Here is a 25006-nt window from a genome sequence, read left to right on the forward strand (position 1 = left end):
ACTCCTCTTGTTTCCTCCCTAGCATAGTACACTAGAAGATTTTATGATTCAAAATGGCCAATGCCTGTCCATGTCCATTCACTAATGCCTAGCATACTGATGTTCATGCGTTCCACTTCATTGTTGACAATTTCCTATTTTCTTAGATTCATAGATCATGCATTCTAAGTTTTGATTATTAAATTGATGTTCACAGGTGTCTCTTCTCATTTTGCATCCTGCCCATCAGCAAAGGAAGGTCCCAAAGGCTTTACGTCCACAGGATTTACCCATCCACGGCAACATGATCGGCTCTGCTTGGAGAAGGCAGCGCTTCCTCTCTCCTCTTTCAAGTGCCTTCTGACCTGAGGGCTTGTCTTCTAGCATGATCTCTGACAATGTTCTGCTTCTATTCTTGAGGTCTGCAGTATCTGACAATGTTTCAGTTCTGCCCATAATATTTACATTGGCTAATTCCTCAGAAGTGGACAATCTACTCCTTCTACAGAGTCTGGACGCTCTGCTGAAACCTGTTCACTTTGGGCGACCCTGCTGGCATTTGACCGAATGGTGACATCGCTTCCAGCATCACAGCAACACACAAGCCACTGCAGGTTGACAAAATGACAGGCAATTGGTGGACTGCAGTAAACTCCCAGGGGCCCACATCTGAGACTATCAGAGACATTCTCTAGTGGGAAAGAAACAAACAGATTTAGAGAGAGAAGGTGACACCTCCAAGCTCAATAACTACCAGTGGACTGCATACATTCCTTCTACCACTACCTGTACTATTCTTCAACAAGTAATTCTCCATCACATCAGAGAAATCGCCAACAAAGCAGCCTTGCTTTAGGATACTAAAGCTCTCGAACAGGAGATTCAGGGTTACAAAGAAGGAATTGTAGAATAAGAAAATATGAACCAGGTGAACGGCAGAGTTCAAGAATGAGAAGATAAGAAAGCCACGTTGGAAGCACAGCAAACATAGATAGATTTACCCACTAAACATGCCCATGATCCTGAAGGTAGTGTAACTGAAAACACAAAGGAATCCTAAGGAAAGTAACCCCCAAAACATAATACACGAGAGGGATCTAATCTCTGCAAAATTGGAATTTCTAAAGCAGTCATCAGAAGAAGTGGAGTAATAGAAGCAGCTTAGCTGAAATAAAGACTTGAATCTACAGGTTGGAAGCACCCACCCCACCTGAGGAAAAATAATCTGAGTGAAGAACAAGGAAAGAATCCAGAGCAACACTCAGCCAGGTAACAATGAGCTGAGGCTTACATGAAATTTAAGGGAAGAGAGGGGGACTCACGAGTTTTATATCCTGCCAACATGTCCGTTCATTATAATGTCTACTGACAGCAGCTCTCAAGCATGAAAGAACTTGGGGCCTCCACCTCCTTTAAAAAAAACCCAAAATATCTTTCTGCCGAAAACCAGCCAACCAAAGAATAAATAAAATAAGAACTCGGGAGGACAATTGAGGACTTAGAAAAAGAGTGAAGTTGATTATTTTAAATATACAATTGGGACTAAACAGCTGTGTAATTTTTGGTTAAAGAACAAAATGTAAACACCACAAGTCTTACAATGTAGAAAATTACCATATCCATAACAAAAATCAGGAGGTGAAGCAAAGAGCATGGAAAAAACTTCTAGGCATATGGATTTATTCATCTTGAATGGTAGCAAAGTAATCTGTTGTTTAAAAATGAGATGCAGATTTTTAAAAGCAAGCATGAGTCCAAGTTATTGATTTTTATATTCATCTTTTATCTATTTGTATATTTTATGTATTTCATACATTAATGGAGATATAATAATTTTTGTGGTATAAAACAGCTGTAGTCCAATAGTTCCTTTTCTCTTACTTTAATTCTCTTGTTAAATTTATTTATTTTACCTAAAAATCCCACTTTTGTTTGCTCATTTATTAAAATATGTAACTCAGGTTACCAGTAAGGTTGAATCTTTGACAGGGAGATTATCTTAGTGGGCTTAACCTAACTTGAGCCTTTGAAAAGCAGAGTTTTCTTCAGATGGTAACAGAAGAGGAAGTCAAAGATATATGGAGCCAGAGGGATGATTCAATGCAAGAGAGAGATCTGATTGCTGGATTTGAAAAGGGAGGGGCCCACATGAAAGGGACCCCTGAACGTGGCCTCTAGGAATGAAGAACAAGTCCCATCTGGAGGTTGGCAAGGACACAAGGACTTGAGTCCTTCAGTGACAAGGATCTGAATTGGTCCAACACTTGGTTGAAATTTAAGGGATTCTTCGACAGAGCTTCTGGATGGGCGCTCAGTCTAGCTAATGCCTTCATTTCAGTGTCGTGAGACCTGGAGCCTGGTGGTGTCTGTCCCACAGAATTGTGAAATAACAGTTAGGTGTAGTTTTAAGGTGCTATGTCTGTAGTCGTTTGTGACACAGCAGGGCTGTTGTTGGGTGCTATTGTGTCAGTTATAACTCATCGTGGCTCTATGTGCAACCGAACAAAATACCATTCACCCCTGAGTCATCCCCACAACCACTGCTATGTGTAAGCCCATGGATGCAGCCACCATGTCAACCTATCCGGTGGAAGTTCTTTGAAACTTACCCTCTTCTTTATCAAGCATGAAGTCCTTCCCCAAGCATGAAGTCCTTCTCCTGATAACATGTCCAAAATTCCCAAGTCACACTATCCTTGCTACTTTCTTTTAAAAATCATTTTATTGGGGGCTCGTACAACTCTTATCACCATCCATCCATCCATCGTGTCGAGCACATTTGTACATTTGTTGCCCTCATCATTCTCAAAACATTTGCTTTCTACTTCAAGGAGCATTCTGCTGGTACTTCCAACACAGATTTATTTGCAATGTAGTCTAGCGTCTTCGATTATTCACTTCACCCACGGATTTAACTGATGTGTTGAAAGAATATATCCGAGACCCACAGCTTCCTTGGTTTTCAAACCAGTCCCTATTCTCTTGTTCTGTTTAAGCGGCTGCCTCTTGGTCTGGGTATAGACTCCACATAAACACAATGAACTATTCTGGAACTCCTGTTCCTGGCACAGTTATCCATAAGTTGTTAAGCCCCACGAAATCAAAAGTCTTTGTAAAGTCAATTAACATGGTCAGCATCTTTTTGGTATTCTCCACTCTCAGTCAAGATCCATCTGACGTCAGCAATGACAGCCCTCATTTCACATCCTCCTCTGGATCTAGTTGGAATTTGTGGCGCTTCACCGCAGACGTTCTATTGCAATCCTTTTAGGATTGTGTCTCCAACAAAATTGTACTTGTGTGTGTTAGCCATGATGCTGTTTGATAATGAGCGTGCTCTGTTGGATCACCGTTCTTTTGAATAAGTATAAACAGAGATCTGTTCCAGTTGGTTGCCCAGGTAGCTGTCTTCAAGATTTCTTGGCAGAGACTAGTGAGCGCTTCCAGAGTTGAATCCATTTGATGAAATACTTCGATTGGTAATCTGCCAACTCCTAGAACCCTGCTTTGCGCCAATGCCTTCTGTGCAGCCGGCCATTTCCCTTCAATGCCATCGCTCTGTATGCTACCTCTTGAAATGGCTTAACATTGGCTAGTTCTTTTGGGGGACAATGGCTCTGTATATTCCGCCCACCTCCTATTGGTGCTTCTTGAGTTGTTCAATATCTTGGCCACAGAATGCCTTCAATATTGCAACGTGAGGCTTAGTTTTTATCTTCAGTTCATTGCGCTTCAGACATGCTGAATGATCAAAGCTTCATTATAATACTTTGTCTTCCTGAGCTGCCCTTTGAAGTCTGTTCAGCTCTTACATCATCATTTCTTCTGTTTTCTAGTTGCTCTGCATTTGTGTTAGGTTGGGTCTCTAGAGAAGCAAAATCCGTGACACTGGGCTATGTACATAAAGTAATTTGTTTCAAGAAAGTGGCTCACACAGTTATACTAGGGGTTACCCCTTCTAAACTGGAAAAAAGCTCTGCTGGGCAGAACTTTTGTAAGAATGTTTCCCACTAGGTGAGCTCGGAGTTAGTGCACACAGTGGTATCGCCTAGGAAGGTTCTCTCTGGTCACATTGAAGTATTTTGTAAAGGAAGTTTTGCTTGAATCTCATTTTCCTATGATGGCTGATTTACGTGAACAATGTGCAACTGAGAAATTGTGTCTCCTTCTCCGGAAAAATGCCACGGAAACTGTTGCGATGTTGAACACAGCTTACAAGGACAGCGCTATGGGAAAAACTCAAGTGTACGAGTGGTTTTCTCCTTTCAACAAAGGTGAAATGCCGTTTGACAAGCCTCATTCTGGACATCCATCAACTTCCCGAACAGATGGAAACGCCACTTCGTAGTGCATTCCGAGTTCCTTCCACCAGTTCAGACTGTTAACCAAGCTTTCTATTTAGAGGTTCTGATAAGATTGTGTAACAGCGTGACAAAAATTACTTTATTTGTGGTAGACAGGCAACTGGTTTTGCCACCACGACAATACATCTGCTCATGCAGCCATCTCAGTGTACCAGTTTTTGGCAAAAAACAGGATGATTTTCTTGCCCCACACACCTGACTCACCTGATCTCACTCCATATGACATCTTTTTGTTTCCGTGAATGAAGAGGGACATGAAAGGACAGTGATTTGCTGATGTAGAAGAGATGAAGAAAAATAAATAAATAAAGGAGGTGCTGTCAGCCATCCAAACAGATGAGTTTGAAAAATGTTTCCAAGAATGGAATCACAGATTTGATTAATGTATTAAGTATTTGATTAATGTATTAATTTGAAGATGATAAGGTTGTATTATAAAAAAATTTAAATATATAGCTTTGAAAAAATTCCATTTTGGGGGAGTACCCCCTTGTAGAAGCAGGTAAATCCAGTCTGGTTCAAGTATGTGGGTCAGATGTCAAGCTGGAAGCTTTTCCTGATTTGTGTAGCTGCTGGGACTGACCAGCCAGGAAATAGAAGACAAAACCAGAAGCAGGAAGTCTATAGGTTGGGCATGATGATGGCTGCAGAGTTGAATAAATCAAAGCTTGGCAGGCAATATGGCAGGCTGTTGATAGCTCCCGGGATCGGCAGGCAATATGGCAGGTGTCCGGCTGAAGACCAGAGAATTGGTCATCCATGAAAGAGATGTAGGATCCAGGCCAGCAAGAAGGAGAGGAGCTTTCCCACAGAACCTGATTAAATAGAAGAAGACCATCCCCCACCCCCCATCCCCCACCCAGGACACTTCTTTTCAATTGCATCAAGGCTGTTATGTGAGGAGGGAGACTGTACGTCTCCCTGATCCTCTTACAGTTGGTTTGCCCATAGCAAAGCAGATAGCAGATTCCATCATGGAGTTGACTACCTTGTGTTAGATCGCAGCATGGGGAAGGCCCCCACTGCCAGAACACGGAGAATCCTGTCCCGGGCAAGTTGACACAAAACCAAACGATCTCAGCATTCAAGAGCAAGCTGCAGTCTTATCTGGCACCCATTTTTGGTCTTTTCTTTCTTTCCTGTCTCTTTAATGACCTTTTGCTTCATGTGTCATGTCCTAGATAACCACAGGCAGAGAGGTTAGGAGTTACAATGCATATTTTTTTGGGGGGGGGCATAACCCCATGAGTAACACCTGATCATGTGTTCAAAGTACTCAGATCCAAGTCTTGCCATCCTTGCATCTAAGAAGCATTCTGAGTGTGTATCTTTTAAGAAAATACAAATGCAGTGATGTGAAACAATGAAGGTAAGTTTTCATTGTAGACACTTGCCTGGCCAAGGAGTGCATTTTTTATTGTCAGAGTGATTGGTAGAAATCTGAGAAAGATTAAGGACTACTGGCATCAAGCCAAGATTTTCTTCTTGATGTGATTAGGCATCATTAAAAAGAACCACTTTTTCATGACGTTATGTGTTATCAAATCATTAAATGACTGCCCTCATACTACCCAAGTTAGAGCCTCAGGTAATTTAGCTGTTCTTTCCCCCTTGGGAAACATCACCCTAATCCAAGGATCATTGATCTGGTCCCTGAGGACTGTGCACTAAGCTCCCAGACCACTCATAGCTGCTGCAGGATGCAGGCAGCGCTATCCGCTTTGTGCACGTCTCCAGCTTCAGAGCAGATTGTGCAGGCCTTGGCAGGTGTGCCTCATAGTTTGTGACTTGAGAGTTTGTTTCCTTAGACAAAATTATATAAATGAATTATGTAATTGAAAAACCAGTCAGGCAACAGCTGCTGCTGGGTTGATTTGGACTCTTGGGGACCTTGTGGGTCTCAGAGCAGAGCTGCATTCCAAAGGGCCCCCAAGAGTGTGACCTTTTGGAAGTAGATTGCCAGGCCTTTCTTCCAAGGCACCGCCAGGACCCTTCAGACTGCCAAACTTTGGGTGAGTTGCTCAGCACTTGACTGCTTATGCCTAGCCCCGTGCAGGGACATCTCAGTGAAACCATGACCCCATTAATGTGTAACAATTGATGAGAGAGACTCTCAGAAGTACTTGAAGGCCTGAAAGCCCAAATAGAATACAGAAAACCTCCCGCTGAGTTTAGTTTGCACTCTTGCTTCACAGGCATCAGTGAACGAGTAGCAAGTTCTTTCAGTCTCCCCGAAACACACTGCTGTAGAGTCCATTCTGACTGACGCATAGCGACCGGATGGGGCAGAAATAAGAGCAATCTTTGTAAGAATCAAGTACTCTTCAGCAATTCAGTTTCAGGACTAGCGAGCCACACAGAATATTTTGGGCTAGCACACAATCATGATGCCCGTTCAATGAAATTTTTGGTGGTAAATAAATGATCTGTTGGCAATGCAAAGAAAAGAGAAAAAGGGGAGAGGGGCTTTTTTTGTTTGTTTTTTGCTTTTTCTGTAACTGCTGTTGTTTCCAGGAGATTTCAAGGGAAGTAGTGGGAGGGAGGGAGACTGTCTTTATGACCTTTCGCTGGATGTATAAAGGTGTGTGTGTCTAGGTGGTGGTGGTGGGGGTGTGTGTCTCCAAAAGTTTATAGAGAGATGGAATGACAAGGTGATGGCATGGTTTGAAGCCCCCGTGTATGTCCTGATGTGCATCTCCTGAGGTCCCACCTAGCTGATGCTGGTTGACACAGGTGCACACCATGGGGGAGTGGACCTCATACTTTTCTGAGTCCACCTCGCCTCCGTATCTGCTGCTGCTGCTGCTGTTAACTGACAACTGGTTGGCCACCAATGAATGACAAACCGTCATGCTCCACGGAAGGAAATGCTGCCTAGTCCTGTGCCATCCCCATGCTCTATTGCTGATCAGACTGTCATGATCCATACGGTGTTCATAGGCAGATTTGGGGGAAGTAGATCAATAGGCCTTTATTCCTAATCTGTGTAAATCTGGAAGCTCTACTGTAGTGGCTGTGCATACACTGCATTGACTGGGACTTGAACTTGGGTCTTCTGCATGGGATGCTACAATGTTGCCACTGACCTAAAGGAAGCTTTCTCTCTCTCTCTCTCTCTCTCTGTCTCTCTGTCTCTCTTGCTCTCAGAGGAAATGAGATTGGTGAGTATTAGGCTACACTCTGCCACATCCTGGTTAAAAACCTACTCATTTTTCAGGACTCAGCTTAACGAGCATTTCCTCAGAAACCATTCTTGCAACGTCAGTTAGCGCGCTCCCTGATACAGCCTGTCGGAGCCCTGGTGGTGGGGTGGCTATGTGGTGAACTGTGATCCTCAGGGTGGGCGGTTTGAAACCACCAGCAGCTCGGTGGAAGAAAGACTGTTGGACTCTCAGAAACCCACCGGGGGTTGCTGTGCATAAGCTTGGACTTCATGGCAAGGCGACAGCCTGTGGGCACACCCTTTGATTGCCTTTCGCCGCAAGATCACAATGGAAAGCCCCCATTTCTTGATGTGATTATTCAATACTTCTTTTGGTTTCAGACTTTAGGCTCTCTGGGAGTGAGGACTGTCTTGGTTTTGCTCCTACAGGGCCTCCGGCAGCGTCCCTAGGTGCTGCTGATGCTTCATGTCCGCAGAGAACCCGAAGGTTGGAGATGGGAGTCCACCCAGGGCACCTCTGAGGAAAGGCCTGGTGATTTGATAGAGCCAGTCACTGAAAACTCCAGAGCACAGCTCTGCTTGGACTTGGGCAGGGCCCCCATGAATTGGAATGCGCTTGATGGCCACAGGCAGGAGATCCTTCTGGTTGTACTTCTTCCAAGAGCGAGTTGCTCACTCGTGTGGTCGTCCACAGCATACTTCACAAAGCATGCTAAGACTGTGTTTCACTGGCTTCGGACCGTGCGTTAGCCCGGGTAGACTAGAGAAACAAATTCACAAACACGCATCTGTATGAAAGGGAGAGGTTTACATACAAGAGCAACTGAACACTGAGAAAACATCCCAGCCCAGTCCAGATCAAGACCGTAAGTCCGATATTAGCCCATATGTCCGATACCAATCTTTAAAGTCCTCTTCAGACTCACGAAACACATGCAATGATGCTGAATATAGAAGATCACAGGCCAGTGGGTAGAAAGTCTTTGGATCTAGTGGCATTGGAAACATCTCAGTGCTGGCAGGGGTCTCTGCATCAGGGTGGGACCATGTGTCTTGTCAGCTGCTATGTCTCCCAGAGTGTGTGCAGAGTCTCCCCACTCCAAGGAGGAAGTACCGATTTCCCAGAATTCTCAGAAGGCCCTGCCCACACAGAGGCCTCATTGGCTATGATCTGATTGACAAGCTAGACTCCACCCCTACACTCTTAATGCTCAAATTGACAAACGATTGTATGTCTACCACAAACAGCTTACCAGGAGGGACTAGTAGCTGGTGAACCACCTCACGCTTGGTAAAGGAGGGGGGCCTGTGAAAGAGGAAGAGACTGCAACAGGGGGTCCCAACAAAGCAACGGCTGTGAAGATGGTGCAGGGCTGGGCAGAGCTGGGTCCTTCTGAGTCAGCACAGACGCCACAACAACAACAGCAACAAGGGAGCACGAGGAGCGGAAATGGACCCAACACCACCTAACAACATGAAATCCTGGGACTGGTATGTCTATCTTCCACCCATCCCCACACCACCCCCAGTGCTGCTGAGTCATTTCTGACGCCCAGTGACCCCTGCAGACTGAGGAGGCCGCCACGGAAGGTCTTCAAGGCTGCACATCTTCATTGAAGCAGAGTAGCCACCCCTTTCTCTCCTGAAGAGGGCTGCAGGCCCTCAAACTCCTTAACCGGACTCCCATGTCTTCTTCTTTTAAATACATTTAAAACAGTTATATTGACATATAATTCACATCACATATAGTTCAATAGTTTAAACATATTAAAAAGATTTGTGCAATTATCACTAGACTACCATTGGTTTTAGAACATTTCCCTCTTCCTTTTTTTGGTTTATACTCATGATTATTAGCACCCCATTTCTTCCCCACCTCCCTGCCACGACCCTATTAATGCAGTTACTTTCTCTATAGAGTTACCCATCCTGAATTTCATCTAGAGCAAAACATAAAAAAGCAAAATATTTAAAAACAAAATCATAAACAACGCAATAACAAAATAAAACAGAGAAATCTCACATAGGAAAAAAACACTCAGTTAAAAAGAGAACAGAAAATAATGAATGTTAGAACAGATTTAAAATGGATCAAAAGGGAGAACAAATGATAAGGTGTTAAATTTTAACTGAATCACATCTGAATTAGTCAACTCTCCAACGCACTCTTTCTGATACCAAGGCTGTGCACATCTCTGGTCATTGGTCAGAGGGATTCTCTGGAGGCGTGATTCCAGTGGGGAGCCCGTAAATGGATTTTGGGCTTGCACTGTTATCCATAGCCTGCAAATCAGATGCTCAGAATTAAAGGTGAGTATTGTTCCCTCTTCTGGCCTTGGACTTTATTCATTTCAAGGGCTGCCATCTCTATCACATTGACCCTTTCAGTGGGTTGTCTCAATAGCCTCCTGGCCCTAAAAGCTCTCCTCAGTTCCTCTACTGGAGATAATTGCTATCCTCTGCAATTCTCTAATGCTTTCTGTGTTCGCTTTTATGCTAAACGCCTCCTGATGTTCTAGTTTCTGGTATAGAGTGATCCTCCCATACTGTTGAAAACTGACTAGCGGCAGGGATCGCTTTCTATTCCAGTCAAAGACTAGCTTTCAATACGGATGATACCTCAACAAAAACGCACATCCGCACGAATGGGCCAATGAGCAGCATCCGATATAGAGAAAAGGTTGAAGTTGTCAAGGATTTCATTTAACTTGGATCCACAATAGTGGGAGTAGCAGTTAGGAAGTTAAATGATGGATTGGGTTGGTCAAATCTGCTTCAAAGACCTGTTCCAAGTGTTAAAAAGAAATAAAGATGTCGCCTTGAGGACTAAGGTGCACCTGACCCAAACCATCGTATTTCCAACCTCCTCTTGTACAAGCCAAGGCTGAACAGTGAAGGACAGAAGATCAAATTAGGATTGAAGCCTTTGAGTTACCGTGTTGGAGGAAAATATTAACTATACCAAACTGCCAGGAGAACGAGCAAATCCGTGTTGTTAGAAGTATAGCCAGAATGCTCCTCCCTAGAAAAGAGGATGGCTAGAATTCCTCTCTTCTCCCTTGAGTATGTTTTCAGGATGCATCAGCCCCTGGACAGCAAGATGGTAAAGTGGAGGGTCAGCGTCAAAGAAGAAGATCGGCGCAGTGCAACAATGGGCTCAGACACAGCAAGGGTTCTGAGAATGGCAAAGGACTGGGCAGTGTTTCCTTCGGTTGCCGGTACAGTCGCAACGAATGGGAATAGGTCCAACAACATCCTTTCAGCATCTAGGAAGTGCTTGTCTAAAACGGATTCTTAGATTGCGACATTTGTAGTGACAAAGAAATCACCGTATCGAAGCACGAAGTCCATTTAAGTTGGTGCTCACCAGAGTGAGTCACGTCTCTTCTGGGCACCCTGTCTCCCAGCTGTTCACAAAGGTGCGGGTCGCAATCTAGGTAAACACGTGGGTGAGGAGCACTTCCCTCTGACCCCGCCTCCTTGCACGGTGATTGGCGGGCCAATCGGTCCAATCAGCTTTCCCCGCTTCTTTCCGTCCTAGCCAACCTGGGGCTCCGAGAGCTCCTGACTACTAGACACTGTTTACTAACAAATCGAAGCTGGGGAAGAAGGGGCGTGACCGTTCTGGGGCCGGGCAGGGAAGATCCGGAGTGCGCGTGCGCAGCAAAGCAACTGGGCGTGGCATAACCTCAGCACCCACCAATCGGAACGGCCGCGGTCCTACTTCTCCTGCCTCCCCGCCAAGCAACAATTCGAGGAGGAGGGCGGGGCGCCCGTGAAAACGTCAGCGCGGAGTGGCCAATCAGCGCCGGCGCTGGCGGGTGCGCGCGCCCTCGGCCCAATGGGCGCCGGCGGCCCGCACGGCTGCCCGCTTGCTGGCTGTGGGCGGAGCGGCCTGGCGGAGGGGGCGGCGGAGCAGGGGCGGTTTGGTTGCGCGGTACTAGCGGACCCGCCGGAGGGGGAGGAGGCGGCGGCGCGAGCCGGGAGGCCAGAGCGGGAAAGAGACTCGCCTCTGCGTCCGGGTTGGGGAGCCGCAGCACCCGGCCCCCGGGGCTACCGCGGGCACCGTGAGGGGCTGGGCGTCGGCGGGCTCCCGGCTTTCTCTCGTAGCGACCCCGCGGGATCGGAAAAGGGAGAAGATGGAGGAGGGCGGCAGCGGCGGCGACGCGGCGGGCACCAGCGGGGATGGCGGCGGGGAGCAGCTCCTCACGGTCAAGCACGAGCTGCGCACCGGTGAGCGGCCCTGCCCTCGGCCGGCCGGCGCTGTCCGAGGCCCGGGGGGGCGCGGCGCGGGCGTCGGGGGCCGGGGTCGCGGCCGGAGCCGGAGGGGCGGGCCCGGGGCGGGGCCGGCGGGAGGCGGGAGCCCGCGGCCGCGGGGGTGAGGGCGCGCCTACTGAGCCAGCACCGAAGTTTTAGGGACCCGGGATGGAGCGGAGCGCCCAGGGCGCGGGGGTCTTCGGAGCAGCCGCTGGGGTGGCTTCACCCCCCTCCATGCACAGGTGACATGTCTGTCACTGCATCTTGTCTGGGATCAGAGGTGCGCCCCCCTCCAGGGCGCTCCCGGCAGGACAGAGACTCACTTCCACACCCTGCAGCCTCCCATCGGAGGGACCTGGTGGGCTTTAGGGAACCACCCTGAGAGCCCTGTGGGCGATCACGGGCCCCAGGGAGCGAGGGCTTTTATTTGCAGTTACCATGGAATACTACACTTGCCCTTGACTTTAAGTCAAAGGTCTCTTGAGATGCAGGCTTTGTCCAGGTGAAACTGGGTCCAGGGACTGTTCGGCAGACACCTTGTCCTCACGCTGGAAATCACGAGTCCACTCAAGCTTGCTCTTTTCTCTTCATGTGGGGGTTGGTCATTTTTCTGATTTTGACGAAATCGCTGCAGTTGGATTTTATTTCTAGAGAGCCTAGTTTTGTGCCTTTACACAGAACATACGTTGTAACGAGTTGTGCATGAATTGTACTCCATGTTCTGGTGAGCATTCTGGTGAAGAGCCTGCCACCGCCGTTTTGGCATGCTGGGGTGAGCCACTTAGTGTATACAGCAGGGATCAGGTATACACTCAGGACACCCTGTTTCTGTTTTGAACAGGCTGTGAAGTTAGCTCTGTGGCCCGTTTCTTCTAGGTTTTGCCATTTCTAAGGAGGCTGCCAATTCTTATTCCATTGGGTGCCAATGAGGTGGCCCCAGAGGGAGGTCAAATTGGTACCTGCTTCCTTCAACAGGTGGCTTTGCATCATTGTTCTGGATGGAGCCTTGCGAATCGGTTCTCTATCTTCAGCCAATTACTCTGTCCTCTTGTGGAGTCCCTCACTGTGGGTTTTGCAGGTTTGATGTAGCTGTTTCATCGGCAGCTCTCAAAGGGGCGATTGAATCACTTGCTCAGTAAGCATTTGTCCCATATACACTTGGTTTGTGTCAGTTTCTGTGCCAGGTGCTGTCTGCCCTGGGGATTTTGAATTTCTTTCTCTCACCTTACATAATATTATACCGGTTTCTCTGTAGAGTCACGCTGTCCAGGAAAAGCTATTGCAAAAAGCATTTTTTTGGGGGGGTGGCTAGGTGTCTAAGAAGCAACCTACTTGTTAGTAGTCAACGAACCGCTCAGTTTCTGGGTTTTGCAAACAATGTTTGTTTTATCGCAAACAATGAGGACGACGGCTTTCTTTCCCCATTCTCTCGGCTTTCTTTCTCCATTCTCTCGTAACTGAATCCTTAGCTTCACGTTTGCATGTTCGGCAGTTTTCAGGTGGATGGTGAGATGATACAGAATTCATTAGTGCTGTTAAAGCTGTCAAGGGAAATGAGAGATTGGTTTGATTTATTGCCGAAGTCTGGGGACAACTGACCAGATATCGTGGTCAAAAACCCAGTTAAAATCTCCCTGAAAGGTTTTTCCACTTTTATCCTACTACACTCCTGATGGCACGTGATGTTCTAACGTTAGGGCACCCGAGGAATCTGATCTGATGTGGTCCCTTCTCAAAAGTTGACAGGCCTCCCATCATACCACTTCGGCAGTCGGTGGCTGCCCAGTTGTGCAGTCCTGGAGAAGGACATCGTGCTTGGTAAAGTGGAAGGGCAACATGAAGAAGGCCCTCAGTGAGATGGATTGACACCATGGCTGCTGCAACAATGGATTTAGGGATAGGAACACTCGTGAGGATGGCAAAGAACCGGGCAGTGTTTTGTTCTGTTGTGCACAGGGCCACTATGAGTTGGAATTGACTCCATGGTACTTGGCCAACAACAATAGCAGCTAACTGAATTGTGTACTGAAGTCAGTGGAAGGATATAGAAATTGTTCCAGTCGTATAGCCAAACCAGCATGGCAGACCTGGGCTTGGCACTCATAGAGACTGAATTCCAAATCCCAGCCATGCTGCCTGCCCAGTTGAACCAAGTTGATTCCAGCTCCAAACAAATCCTATAGAGCAGCGGTTCTCAACTTGTGGGTTGCGACCCCTTTGGGGGGTTGAATGGCCCTTTCACAGGGGTCACCCGATTCATAGCAGTAGCAAAATGACAGTTATGAAGTAGCAACGAAAATAGTTTTATGCTTGGGGGGCCACCACATGAGGAACTGTATTAAAGGGTCCAGGCACTAGGAAGGTTGAGAACCACTGCCTTAGAGGGTTTCCGAGACTAAATCTGTATGAGAACACATGACCTCAACTTTCTTGGTGCAGCTGGTAGGTGGGTAATTGCCTTGCAGTTAGCAGCCTAGCACCCCACCCATAGCACTGCCAGGGCTCCCGACTAGCCAGGAAGACTGGGCAACCTGATTCACCTTCAAAGATGCCCAATCTGAACCAAGACATGCAAAGTGCTCAGTGGGTTGCTTGGCACATAGTAGACCATGCAGCAAGTGTTGGCTGCCGGAAGGTCTAAACTCACTCCACAGCTGGATCTTACAGCGTGCACGTGCATGAAGCTCCAGTCACTGGGCAGTACAGACAGTTAATGTGCTTGGTTGTCACCACCAGGTTGGGGGTTTGAATCAGGCATAGATTTCCTGACTGACTTGGTCTGCCATCCCCCTTTCAGAAAAACAAACAAACAACATTACACAACGCTTCCACCACCCCAAGTTAAAAACTTTTGTACCATACCCATCATTCAGAATAAAGTGCCATTGTGCTATCTGTCCAGGTGGTTTCGACTCAGAGTGGCCTGATTTAGAATAGCAAGAAACCCTGCCCAGTCCTGTGTCATCCTCTTAGTTGCTCTTAATGTTTGAGCCCATCGATGCTGCCACTGTGTCAGTCCATCTTGTCGAAGGTCGCCCTCTTTTTCAATACCCACCCACCGGTCCCCCAGCCTCCAGGGCAGCAGTATCGCCCACTTTGAGAAATGCTGAGCTAAAGGTTCCTTTGACGGAAAGGCTGGTATTCTGGGGGTGGGAGGGTGGGTACCAGCCCCCACAATTGAATGGGTCCAAGGGGCAATTGTGTAATTGAGGGGTAAAATAAAGAGACATCAGACAAGATAAGGCATGTAGGTGCTCATCTCTGACACAACCATGACTTCAGGAGCCAGGTCCGCGCAGAGAGGGAGAATATGAATATATTTCCAACCAAGGCTTATACACTCTCTGGGGTGGGTGGGGTGGGAGTGGGTGCAAGCCCCCCCCTAATTACAGGTAACCACATAAGTAACAAAGTGGGCTGCGCTTTAACCCTAAAGGTTCCTGAGCCTATAAGAGGATTAACGTAACTAGTGCCCGAGGCAGGTAAGGGGCATGGCTGTCTTCAGAGCCTAGAGAGCTGTGCTATAGCACATGTCTACATCATAGTTAAAGCTGCTGGCTACATAGCAGTCAGCCACTCCCTTGTAAGAGGTAACCTTAAGGGAGCACTTTTACAGGAGGATAGAGCGGGGAGCGATATTAATTACGAGAATACGATTGGGACCCACCTCTAACCCACAAAGATGAAGGCTTCCCTCTAGCCCAGAAACCCAGCCTGCCAGGCTTCTTAATATATGAGAATAAAGGATTCATCTGTATGCACTTTCCCATTCTCTGCTCCCCACAGCAGTTGACCTTGGGAAAAGCCCTGTAAGCCCTTTGGAGCACAATTCTACCTTGTCTTGAGATCAACTTGATGGCAGCTGGTTTTATAACTTGGAAAACAAATCATTAGGTGCCCAGCGCCTGGTGGGCTCAAACTGCCACCCTTTCGGTTATAATTCAAGTGCTTAACCACTGGGCCAACAGGGTTCCTTAAAAACAAAGCAAGATACCCCCAAACAAACTTCATTGTCATCTAGTGGATTCTGACTCAGGGACCCTGTAAGACAGGGTCGAGCTGCCCCTGTGGGTTTCTTAGACTCGTTACATTTTATGGGAGCAGGAAGCTTTGTCTTCCTCTCAGGGAGCCGCTAGTGGTTTCAAACGGCCGACCTTTGGATGAACAGCCCACCACGTCCCCACTGCACCCCCAGGGCTCCTAGGACTCCTTACGGGGTATGGTCATAATACAGCAGCAGAAAGGGCGCCCAAGTACAATGTTACCAAGAGGTTAGGTCTTCCCGGTTTCAAATAATCAAACCCAACTCTTATGTGGAGCAAAAAAAAAAAAAAGGGTGTGTGTGTGTGTGTGTGTGTTATTCCTTATTCTGTAACTGTTTCGATAACTTAAGTACTAAAACCCAAGAAAAGCAACCCAAACCCACTGCCATCGACTGGATGCTGACTCATAGCCATTTCCCTGTGGATTTCTGAGACTGTCACTCTTTGGGGGAGTAGAAAGCCCCGACTTTCTCCCAGCTTAGATACTGTTTTAGCTGCAGAGGATACAAAATGGGCTTGGTCTGCCCAGGATGGGCAGGGCTGCCACAGGGCCCTAGGAATCAGAGCTGAAGCTGTGTGCACTCTCGCCATCTTGAATCTCTGCTTGCCTCTCAGATGGCTCCTTCCTCACTGCTGACCGACTTTCCCCACCTGTTAAAGGCCCTTGAGTTTTACATCTGAGAGAGTCAGTTGTTGGGGACGCACTGCCTTTTTCTCCGGGCAGGATTCATTGACCTGGCTCTGGCTGGGTACCCACTTGAGGATGATTCCGTTAAGGCCAAGGGATGGGGTCACACTGTAGTAATGTGCCAGTCCCTTCAGTAAGCGGATGGAAGGGGGTAAAACTCAGAGGTGGGGGGTGCTGGAAGACATGTCCTTAAGTGTTTAGCATGAGGAGAGTAGGCTTAATGTTGGCAAGGCAAGAGAGGGTCAAGGAAAGTGTATTAATGATGCATTACAATGGAACCAATTGTAGTGGCCTAAAATGTAGTGGCCTAAAATAGCATGATTTTGGCGGGACTGAGATTCAGGAATGGTTTATTTGGTTTGATGGCTCTGACTCAGAATCTTTCACCGGTGGTAGTCAAGAGGCGAGCCAGTACTGGGGCTGGAGATGCCCCTTCAGGTTGGTGCAGTCACACACCATTGGCAGATGGTTCCTCCCCTCATCGCATGGCAGCTGGCTTCCCCAAGAACAAGTGAGCAGAGAAAGGGAGCTGTTCAAGCCCAAATGCCTTTTTAAAAAGACAGCTTTATTGAGACACAACCGACCATGAAATCCACTTGTGTTTTGTAATTTAGTACATTTTTGTATACTTATAGGGCTATATAACCATCACCACAATCTAATTTTAGAACATCTAGATCATCCTAAAACTGTCTTCATGGTCACTTACTTTAGTTACTCTCCATCATCTCCTTTCTGCCACCACCCCCTCCCCGCCGTCCAGCCCTAGGCAACCACTGATCTGTTGTGTGTCTATTGATTCGCCTGTTCTGGACTTTACATATAACGAAATCTCATAATATGGGGTCTTTTGTGCTTGACTTCTTTCACTTACTCTTTTAAAAAAATCATTTTATTGGGGGCGCGTACAATTCTTATCACAATCCATACATACGTCTATTGTGTCAAGAACATATGTACATTTGTTGCCATCATCATTCTCAAAACATTTGCCTTCTACTTGAGCCCTTAATATCTGCTGCTCATTTTTCCCCTCCCTCCCCAATCCCCCCTACCTCATGAACCCTTCATCATTCATAAATTATTGTTATTTTGTTATATGTTACACTGTCCAACATCTGCCCGCCTTCTTCTCTGCTGTCCATCCCCCAGGGAGGAGGCTATACGTAGATTCCTGTAATCAGTTCCCCTTTCTACCCCACATTCCCTCCACCCATCGCCACTCTCACCACTAGTCCTGAAGGAGTCATCTGTCCTGGATTCCCTGTGTTTCCAGTTGCTCTCTGTACCTGTGTACATCCTCTGGTCTAGCCACATTTTTAAGGTAGAATTGGGACCATGATAGTGGGGGGGGGGGGAGGAAGCATTTAAGAACTAGAAGAAGGTTATAATGCTTCATCGTTGCTACCCTGCCCCACAACCCTTCAGTAAAGGGGTGTCCAGTTGGCTACCGATGGGCTTTGAGCTTCCACTCTGCAGGTATGAATGTACGTTTTGCATGTCCGTTAATCAGGTGGAGGACGCGGCTGATTTCTACCTCTTGGTTATTGTGGACTATATGTGTCGAGGTTCTTGCACGGTCATATGTTTTCATTTCTCTTGGGTAGTTCACAAGAGTAAGACTGGCTGGGTCCCAGGGTAAGTCTGTGTTCAACTTTTTAAGAAACTGCCAACCGTTGTCCGTAGCGGCTGTGCCATTCTACAGTCCCACGGACAGTGGGCAAGCACTTCCATCGGTCTCCCACATCCTCGCCAGCACTTTTTCATGGCTGTCTTATTGCTTGGAAGCCCGCATGCTGAGTGTGCAGTTGTGTCTGGTGGTCTCGCTTTGCATTTCTGTGATGATTGATGATGATGCGCATCTGTATATGTATTTATTGGCCATTTTAGGGGCCCTGGTGCTGTGGTCGTTGAGCTCTCGTCAGGAAGGGCAATGTGGGTGTGAACCCACCTGCTGCTCCACGGGATAAAGATGGGGCAGTGGGCTCCGGAAAGACCTGCAGCCTTGGACATCCGATCGGGCAGTGGTACTCTGCCTTATAAGGTCATTATCACTTGTAACTGACTCATGACCGTGGTTTTTGTTTCTAAAAAAAAATTTTTTTTTAAGTTTGATGTTGACTGTTTTTGTATATTCTTTGGGGAAATGCCTATTCCGCTTATTTTCCTATTTGCCCATTTTAAAGACTTCTTCATTTGTCTATTTATTATTGAGATGGTTATTCTTGGATTCTAGGCATAAAAACCCTTATCAGATATGTGATTTGAGGACATTTCCCCCATAAACTAGGTTGTCTTTTCATTGCCTTTGTGTGTCCTTTGAAGTACAAAAGTTGATTTTGAGGAGACTTAGTATCTTTCTTTATTTTTAAAAATTTATTTGAGAAACTACCACCTGATGTAAGATCACAAGGATTTATACCTCTGTTCTTCTATAAGAGTTTTATAATCTTTACTCTTCACTTAGATCTTTGCTCTGTTTTGAGTCCTCGGTTGCTTTAGGAGGAACCCAAATGTATTATTTTCTGTGTGTTCACTCAGTTGTCCCAGCCTGTTTGTTGAACATATCATTTTCCCCTTATTTTATGATCTTGGGACGCTGGTTGAAAATCGTGACCATTACGTATGGGTTTATTTCGGGACTCTCTGTCCGATGCCACTGATCTACATGTCTGACATTTTGCCAATACCACAATGTCTTTATCACTGAATTTTAAAAGTTATTTTTGAGATCAGGATGTTTGTATGAGTCCCCTAATATGAGTAGTATTTGCCATTTTAACACGATGAAGTCTTCCAACACAAATAACTGCAGCAGCGCCTTTCCACCTAATTAGGTCTGCTTTCATTTCTTTCAGTAATGTCTTGTTTTCAGAGTCCAGATGGCTTGTACTTCTTTTGTTAACGATATTTCTAAGTATTTTATTTAACATTGATGCTATTGTAATAGGAATGACTTCTTTAATTTCAGGCTGTTCATTGGAAGAACATAGAAATGATTTTTTATATAGGTCCTGATCTTATATTCTCCTGCCATGCTGAATTAATTTATCAGTTCTCATCCTGTATTTTTTTATTTTTTGGTGGATGCCTTATTGTTCCATTTGTTGTTAGGTTCCAATGCATGGCGACCGCGTTTACAAGAGTAGAATTGCTCCTTGGGGTTTGCCAGTCTGTGAGCTTTCAGAAGCTGTCGGATTTTCACTTACTTCTTCCTTTCTTACATGGATGTCTTTTATTTAATTTTCTTTCTTAATTGCCCACGGCAGATGCTGAGTAGACAATGTCGAATGGAAGTAGTGTGTAGACTTCTTGACTTAGTGCTTGATTGTAGGGGGAAAGCATCCAGTCTTTCATCATAAATCAGGAGACTCTAAAATCCGAACCAAGCTTACTGCCATCAAGATTCTGCTTCAGAGCGACACGGTCGTGGATTTCTTTTTTACAGATTTTTGATCAGGTTAGGAAGTTCCCTTTAGCCCTAGTTTGCTGGGTGTTGTAATGGGTGGTGCAATGGCTACAGCCCTCAGCTGCTGCCCGAAGGGTAGTGGTGCAAACCCACTGGCAGCTGCATGAGGGAAAGCCGAGGCAGCTGGCCTGTGTAAAGATGGACAGCCTTGGAGGCCCAGTGGGGCCTTTAGGGCCACTATGAGTCCGAGTTGCCTTGCTGGCAGTGGGTGTGGTTTTAAGGTGACCCTGTGGTTTTTTGTTCTTTGGCTATATTGGTGTTATTACCTTGTATGATTTTAGAAGCGTGAACTAAATTTGCATTCCTGGGTTAAATCTCCCTTGAGGTTCATATTGTAAGCTCTTCTGTTTTACATGGAGCCTTGGTGGCTAGTGGCTAAGCATTGGGCTGCTGTCCGCATGGTCGGCAGTTCAGAATTCCCAGCAGTTCTGTGGAAGAAAGACTGGGCTTTTTATCCCATAAACAGCTTGTCTTGGAAACCTGCAGGGGGTCGCTATGAGCCAGTAATGACTCCATGGCAGTGAGAGTGAGCGAGCCTGCCTTACATAATGCACGTGTCCCAGTCATGGCCCCAATTCTCCGCGAGTTCCACCAGTAGCTGTGTTATATTGATCTGCCACCAACCAGGTTTATGTGACCTCATGTCTCTCTTAAAGCTATGTATTGTAGCAAACCCTGGGACACCGTTTTGACGCGGTGCTAATGGCCTCCTCCCTCATCTGGACGATAAGCCTCTGTAGTTGTCCTGCCCTTGCCCATTGAAGATTTAATAAGTGCTCCCTTAGAGAAAGGAAAATTGGTGGAGTCCAAGATGATGACCCTTAATCACTCTGCCGGTCTGGATGTGAACTCACCCCGTGTTAGCAGAATCAGCTCTTCCAGATCAAAAGGGCAGCCTTTACCACACGGGCTGGGAAAGTGGGAGGAAAGCAAGAAACAGGAAACAGGGAGGCAGTGGGAGGAGTGATAGGACAGTGAGGCGACTAGAGTGTATAAGTTGAGACAAAAATATGTAGTACTTGTTGAATGTCAAACTGATGATGTGCTCCATAAGCCGTCACCTGATTCACAGTAAAAAGCTAAAGAGAAATCTCCCTCTGTCAGGATACACGCGCCTTTCGGTTTCCTTCTAGTTTCATTTTGGTGTCGTGGTTAAAGCACTCAGGAAGATGTGGCAGTCTGCTTCATCTCTGCAGACCTCGCGGGGCAGTTCCTCTCTTTCTACAGGGTTGTTGTGCGTTGGAATCAAGTCAGCAGCAGTGGGTTAGGTTTTGGTCAGGCAGTTTGTAATTTTCTTAAAATTCCTTTCTGTACGCTCCTGTGATTGTCCTGAGGTTTTCCCTTGAGAAAGCTTATCAGGGTTTCCTCTTTGCAGTTGCCATCAGTTTCTGAGCTGACCTCTCTTGTCTTGGTTCTGACTGGCCCCGCTGACCCCCTCGGCAGCCATTGATTTGATTGGACCTTGCTCCTTGAATTGAGTGGGCAAATCCAAAACACTTCCTTGGTTCCAACCCATTCCAGAGGATCATGTTCATGAACGTCCATCTTGCTTAAAAGACTGAAGAAAAGATAAGCTCTTCAAGCTAAGTAATCTTCGCACACCATTTTGGCTCTCATTTAACTGAAAACTTGCTGAATGAGGCAAAGATGTTTGTGTAACACTGGAAATGCCGAGCTGCGTGAGATCCTACCACGATCTCGTCAGTGGGAGTTTTGCCATCTAACCCACCGGTGTCTAGACTTCAGCCACAGTTTCCTCACTCATTGAGTGAAGTGGATGGCCATCTGTGGGGTCTTTTCCACTTAAAATGCTTGATTCATCCAAAAACGGTTGTGTGTGTTTTTTTGTGTGGGGCCAACTCCCTCTTAACTTGTTGCAAAAGCTTCAGTGATTTGCTTCATTGGGGAGATGCCCATTTCCGTTTTGTTAAAAATTTGCTATTAGCCCTGATATCAAGTCCATCCACCCAGCCCCCCCACCCCCACACACTCAAAAGAGTCTGTTTCTAAAGGCACCTTAATGGGATTAAGACAAGGGTGTTACAGAAAGAACCTGCCTGCAGCAGCCCACTGCAGCGGAGGCATGTGGAGATGGATTTTGGTTGCAGTGAATCCATGTGTGTTAGGGCTGGAATCCTAGTTGCTGCTGCTAAGACAAGCGCCTCTGAGCTGGTTCCGGCTCATAGCGACTCCACGCCAAAAGGAGACATGGCCCGGGCCTGTGCCATGCTCACAACCGCCCTTGTGTTCGAGGCAATTGCTGCACTCATTGTCATGATCTAGCTTGGCGAGGGCCTTCTTTTTTGCCGTCCCTCTACTTTAACAAGCGCAGTGCTCCTCTCCAGGAGCTGCTCTCTCCTAACAGCAAGCCCAGAGTACCTAGACCAGTTCTCATCATCCTTGCCTCTGAGGAGCATTCTGGCTGCACTTCTCCTAGACACCTGTTTGTTCTTTTGGCAGTCCATGGGACTCAACCTTCTTTGCCAGCACCAGAGTTCAAATGCATCAGTTCTTCGATGGCCTTCCCTATTCAAGGGCCCAACTTTCACATACATTCGAGACTTTGAGCCAAGACCATGCAGTATACCCTTTGTTCTGTTCATTTGAGGAGATTGAAAATACCATGGCTTGGGGAAGGTGCCCCTTCAACCTCAAAGTAACACCTTTGCTTTTCAACACCCCAAAGAGGTCTTGTGCAGATTTACTCAATGCTTTCAAGAGTTTGGGTTATGAATCCAAGCTAGATGAAATCCTTGTCAGCTTCAATTTTTTCTTCATTTATAATGATGTCATCTTGTGTCAGTCTGGGTAGACTAGAGAAACAAATTCATAGAGACTCATGTGAATAAGAAAGAGGTTTATTTACAAGACCAATTGAATATTGAGAAAACATCTGATCCCAGTCCAGATCAAGTCCATAAGTCTGATATTAGTCCATATGTCCGATACCAATCTATAAAGTCCTCTTCAGACTCACGAAATACATGCAATGGTGCCGAATGCAGGAAGATCACAGGCCAGTGGGTTAGAAGTCTTCTGGATCCAATGGCGTAAGCATCTCAGTACTGGCAGGGGTCTCCATGTGGCTGTTCCAGCTCAGGGCACTAGCATAGTTCCATGTATCTTGTCAGTAGAGAGTCTCTCAGGGAGTGAGGAGAAAGAGAGAATGTTTCCCACATCCAAAGAGGAAAATATAAGAGTTCCCAGAATTCTCAGGAGAAGGCCACGCCCACACAGAGGCATGATTATGATCCGATTAACAGACTAGACTCCACCCCTTCACTCTTAATCTTCTCAAATCCCAAATTGACACCAGATTATGTAACTACCATACACCTATTGGTCCAATTGTGAGGATTTTGGTTTTGAATTTTAATCCATACTGAAGGCTGTGATCCTTGATCTTCATTAGTAAGTATTTCAAGTCCTCTTCACTTTCAGCAAGCAAGGTTGTAGCATCTGCATATCAATGGTTATTAATAAGCCTTCATCCAATCCTAGTGCTGCATCCTACTTCATTTAGTCCAGTTTCTCTGTTGATTTGCTCAGCATACAGATTGAATGCGTTTGGTGAGAGGGTTCAACCCTGACACACACCTTTCCTGATTTTAAATCATGCAGTATGCCTGTGTTCTGTTCACACAACTGCTTCCGGATCCATGTACAAGTTCCACTTGAATACAATGAAGTGTTTTGGAATCCTCAATCTTCTGAAGGTTATCCACAGTTAAATGCCTTTGCATGGTCCATAAAACACAAATCAATATTCTCCTGGTATTTTCTGCTTTGAGCCAAGACCCATCTACATCAGCAGTGATATCCAGTGTTCCATGTCCTCTTCTGAATCCAACTGGAACTTCTGGCTGTTCCCTGTCAGTGTACAGCTGCAACCGTTGTTGGTGGACCTTCAACAGCATCTTGTTTGGATGTGATATTAGTGATAGTCTGTGGTTTGTGCATTCTGTTGGGCCATCTTTTGTGGCAGTTACATGGTTTTGTGTCAACCTAAAGATAGGAAAGTGTAGGGGTAGAGGCTACCCTGTGAATCAGGTCACAGCCTGATGGTGCCTCCTTGTGGGCATGACCTCATAAGGAGGGTCTGGGAACCGCCCCCTCTCTTACTTTCCTGTTGGTGAGCCACCCTCAGACCTTCCTGAGCCCCCTGATGCTTCCATCACCATTGGATCCACAAGACTGCACCCACTGGCTTTTGATCTTACTGAATTTTGCATCATTGCATGTGGTTGTGTGAGTCTGAAGAGGGATTTATGGACTAGTATTGCACTTAGGACTTGATCTGGACTGGGCTTGGATGTTTACTTGATGCATAATTACTTCTTGATGTAAAACTCTCTCTTACACATATGTGAGTGTCCCTGGATTTGTTTCTCTCGTCAACCCAGCCTAACACACCTTTCTTGGGAGTGGGCACAAAGAAGGGATCACTTCCAGTCAGTTGGCCAAGTAGCTGTCTTGCAGATTTCCTGGAATAGACGAGTAAGTGCTTCCAGTGAGTCCGAGTAGCACTGCTGTCTGACTTACCCTCATACTGGAAAGTGGGTATTTATAGTGCTTGCCCCCTGTTTCAGATTCAAGTTACAGAGAAGAAACAAACTCGTACTCTTTAGTTGGTATAGGCTACTTTTCGTCCCACTTGCCATCTAGTCGTTTCCCCCTCAGAATGACCGGGGCAGACAGTCTCATCTGTCTCCCACAGAGTGGCTGGTGCATTTGAACTGCTGACCTTGTGGTTAGCAGCCCAGTGGTTAACCCATAGTGTACCAGGGTTCTTTATAGGCCCCATTGGAAGGGTTAAAAATATGAATAAGCTATTGAAAGCACACTGAACTTAATTTTTTGGAGCCTAAACTTTAAAAGAAAATCTGACTTTCTATTGAAAGGTTTAAGAAATGAAGAAAGTGACTTATTAAGAAAAACAGATGTCACCTCAGACCTTATGCCTGTTTCTGGAGATGGAAGCTCCTTCCTAGGTGCTGTCTGGTTTCCTAGGGGTGTCATGGCTTAATGCCACAAAGTGAGTGC

The 25006-nt window shown here is 46.4% G+C and overlaps 1 protein-coding gene across 1 annotated transcript in view; it reads left to right on the plus strand.

Annotated features, from left to right (window-relative positions):
* The first annotated feature begins 11454 nt into the window (after positions 1–11454).
* Positions 11455–25006, plus strand: part of RPS6KA5 (ribosomal protein S6 kinase A5) — a 150448-nt gene continuing 136896 nt past the window's right edge. Inside the window, exon 1 of the mRNA XM_075530905.1 lies at positions 11455–11739. Within this exon, the coding sequence (XP_075387020.1) occupies positions 11646–11739 (94 nt within the window). The 5' untranslated portion in view covers positions 11455–11645. The remainder of the gene's footprint in view (positions 11740–25006) is intronic.

This window comes from Tenrec ecaudatus, chromosome 14 (genome assembly GCF_050624435.1).
Source record: "Tenrec ecaudatus isolate mTenEca1 chromosome 14, mTenEca1.hap1, whole genome shotgun sequence".
Classification (NCBI taxonomy): domain Eukaryota; kingdom Metazoa; phylum Chordata; class Mammalia; order Afrosoricida; family Tenrecidae; genus Tenrec; species Tenrec ecaudatus.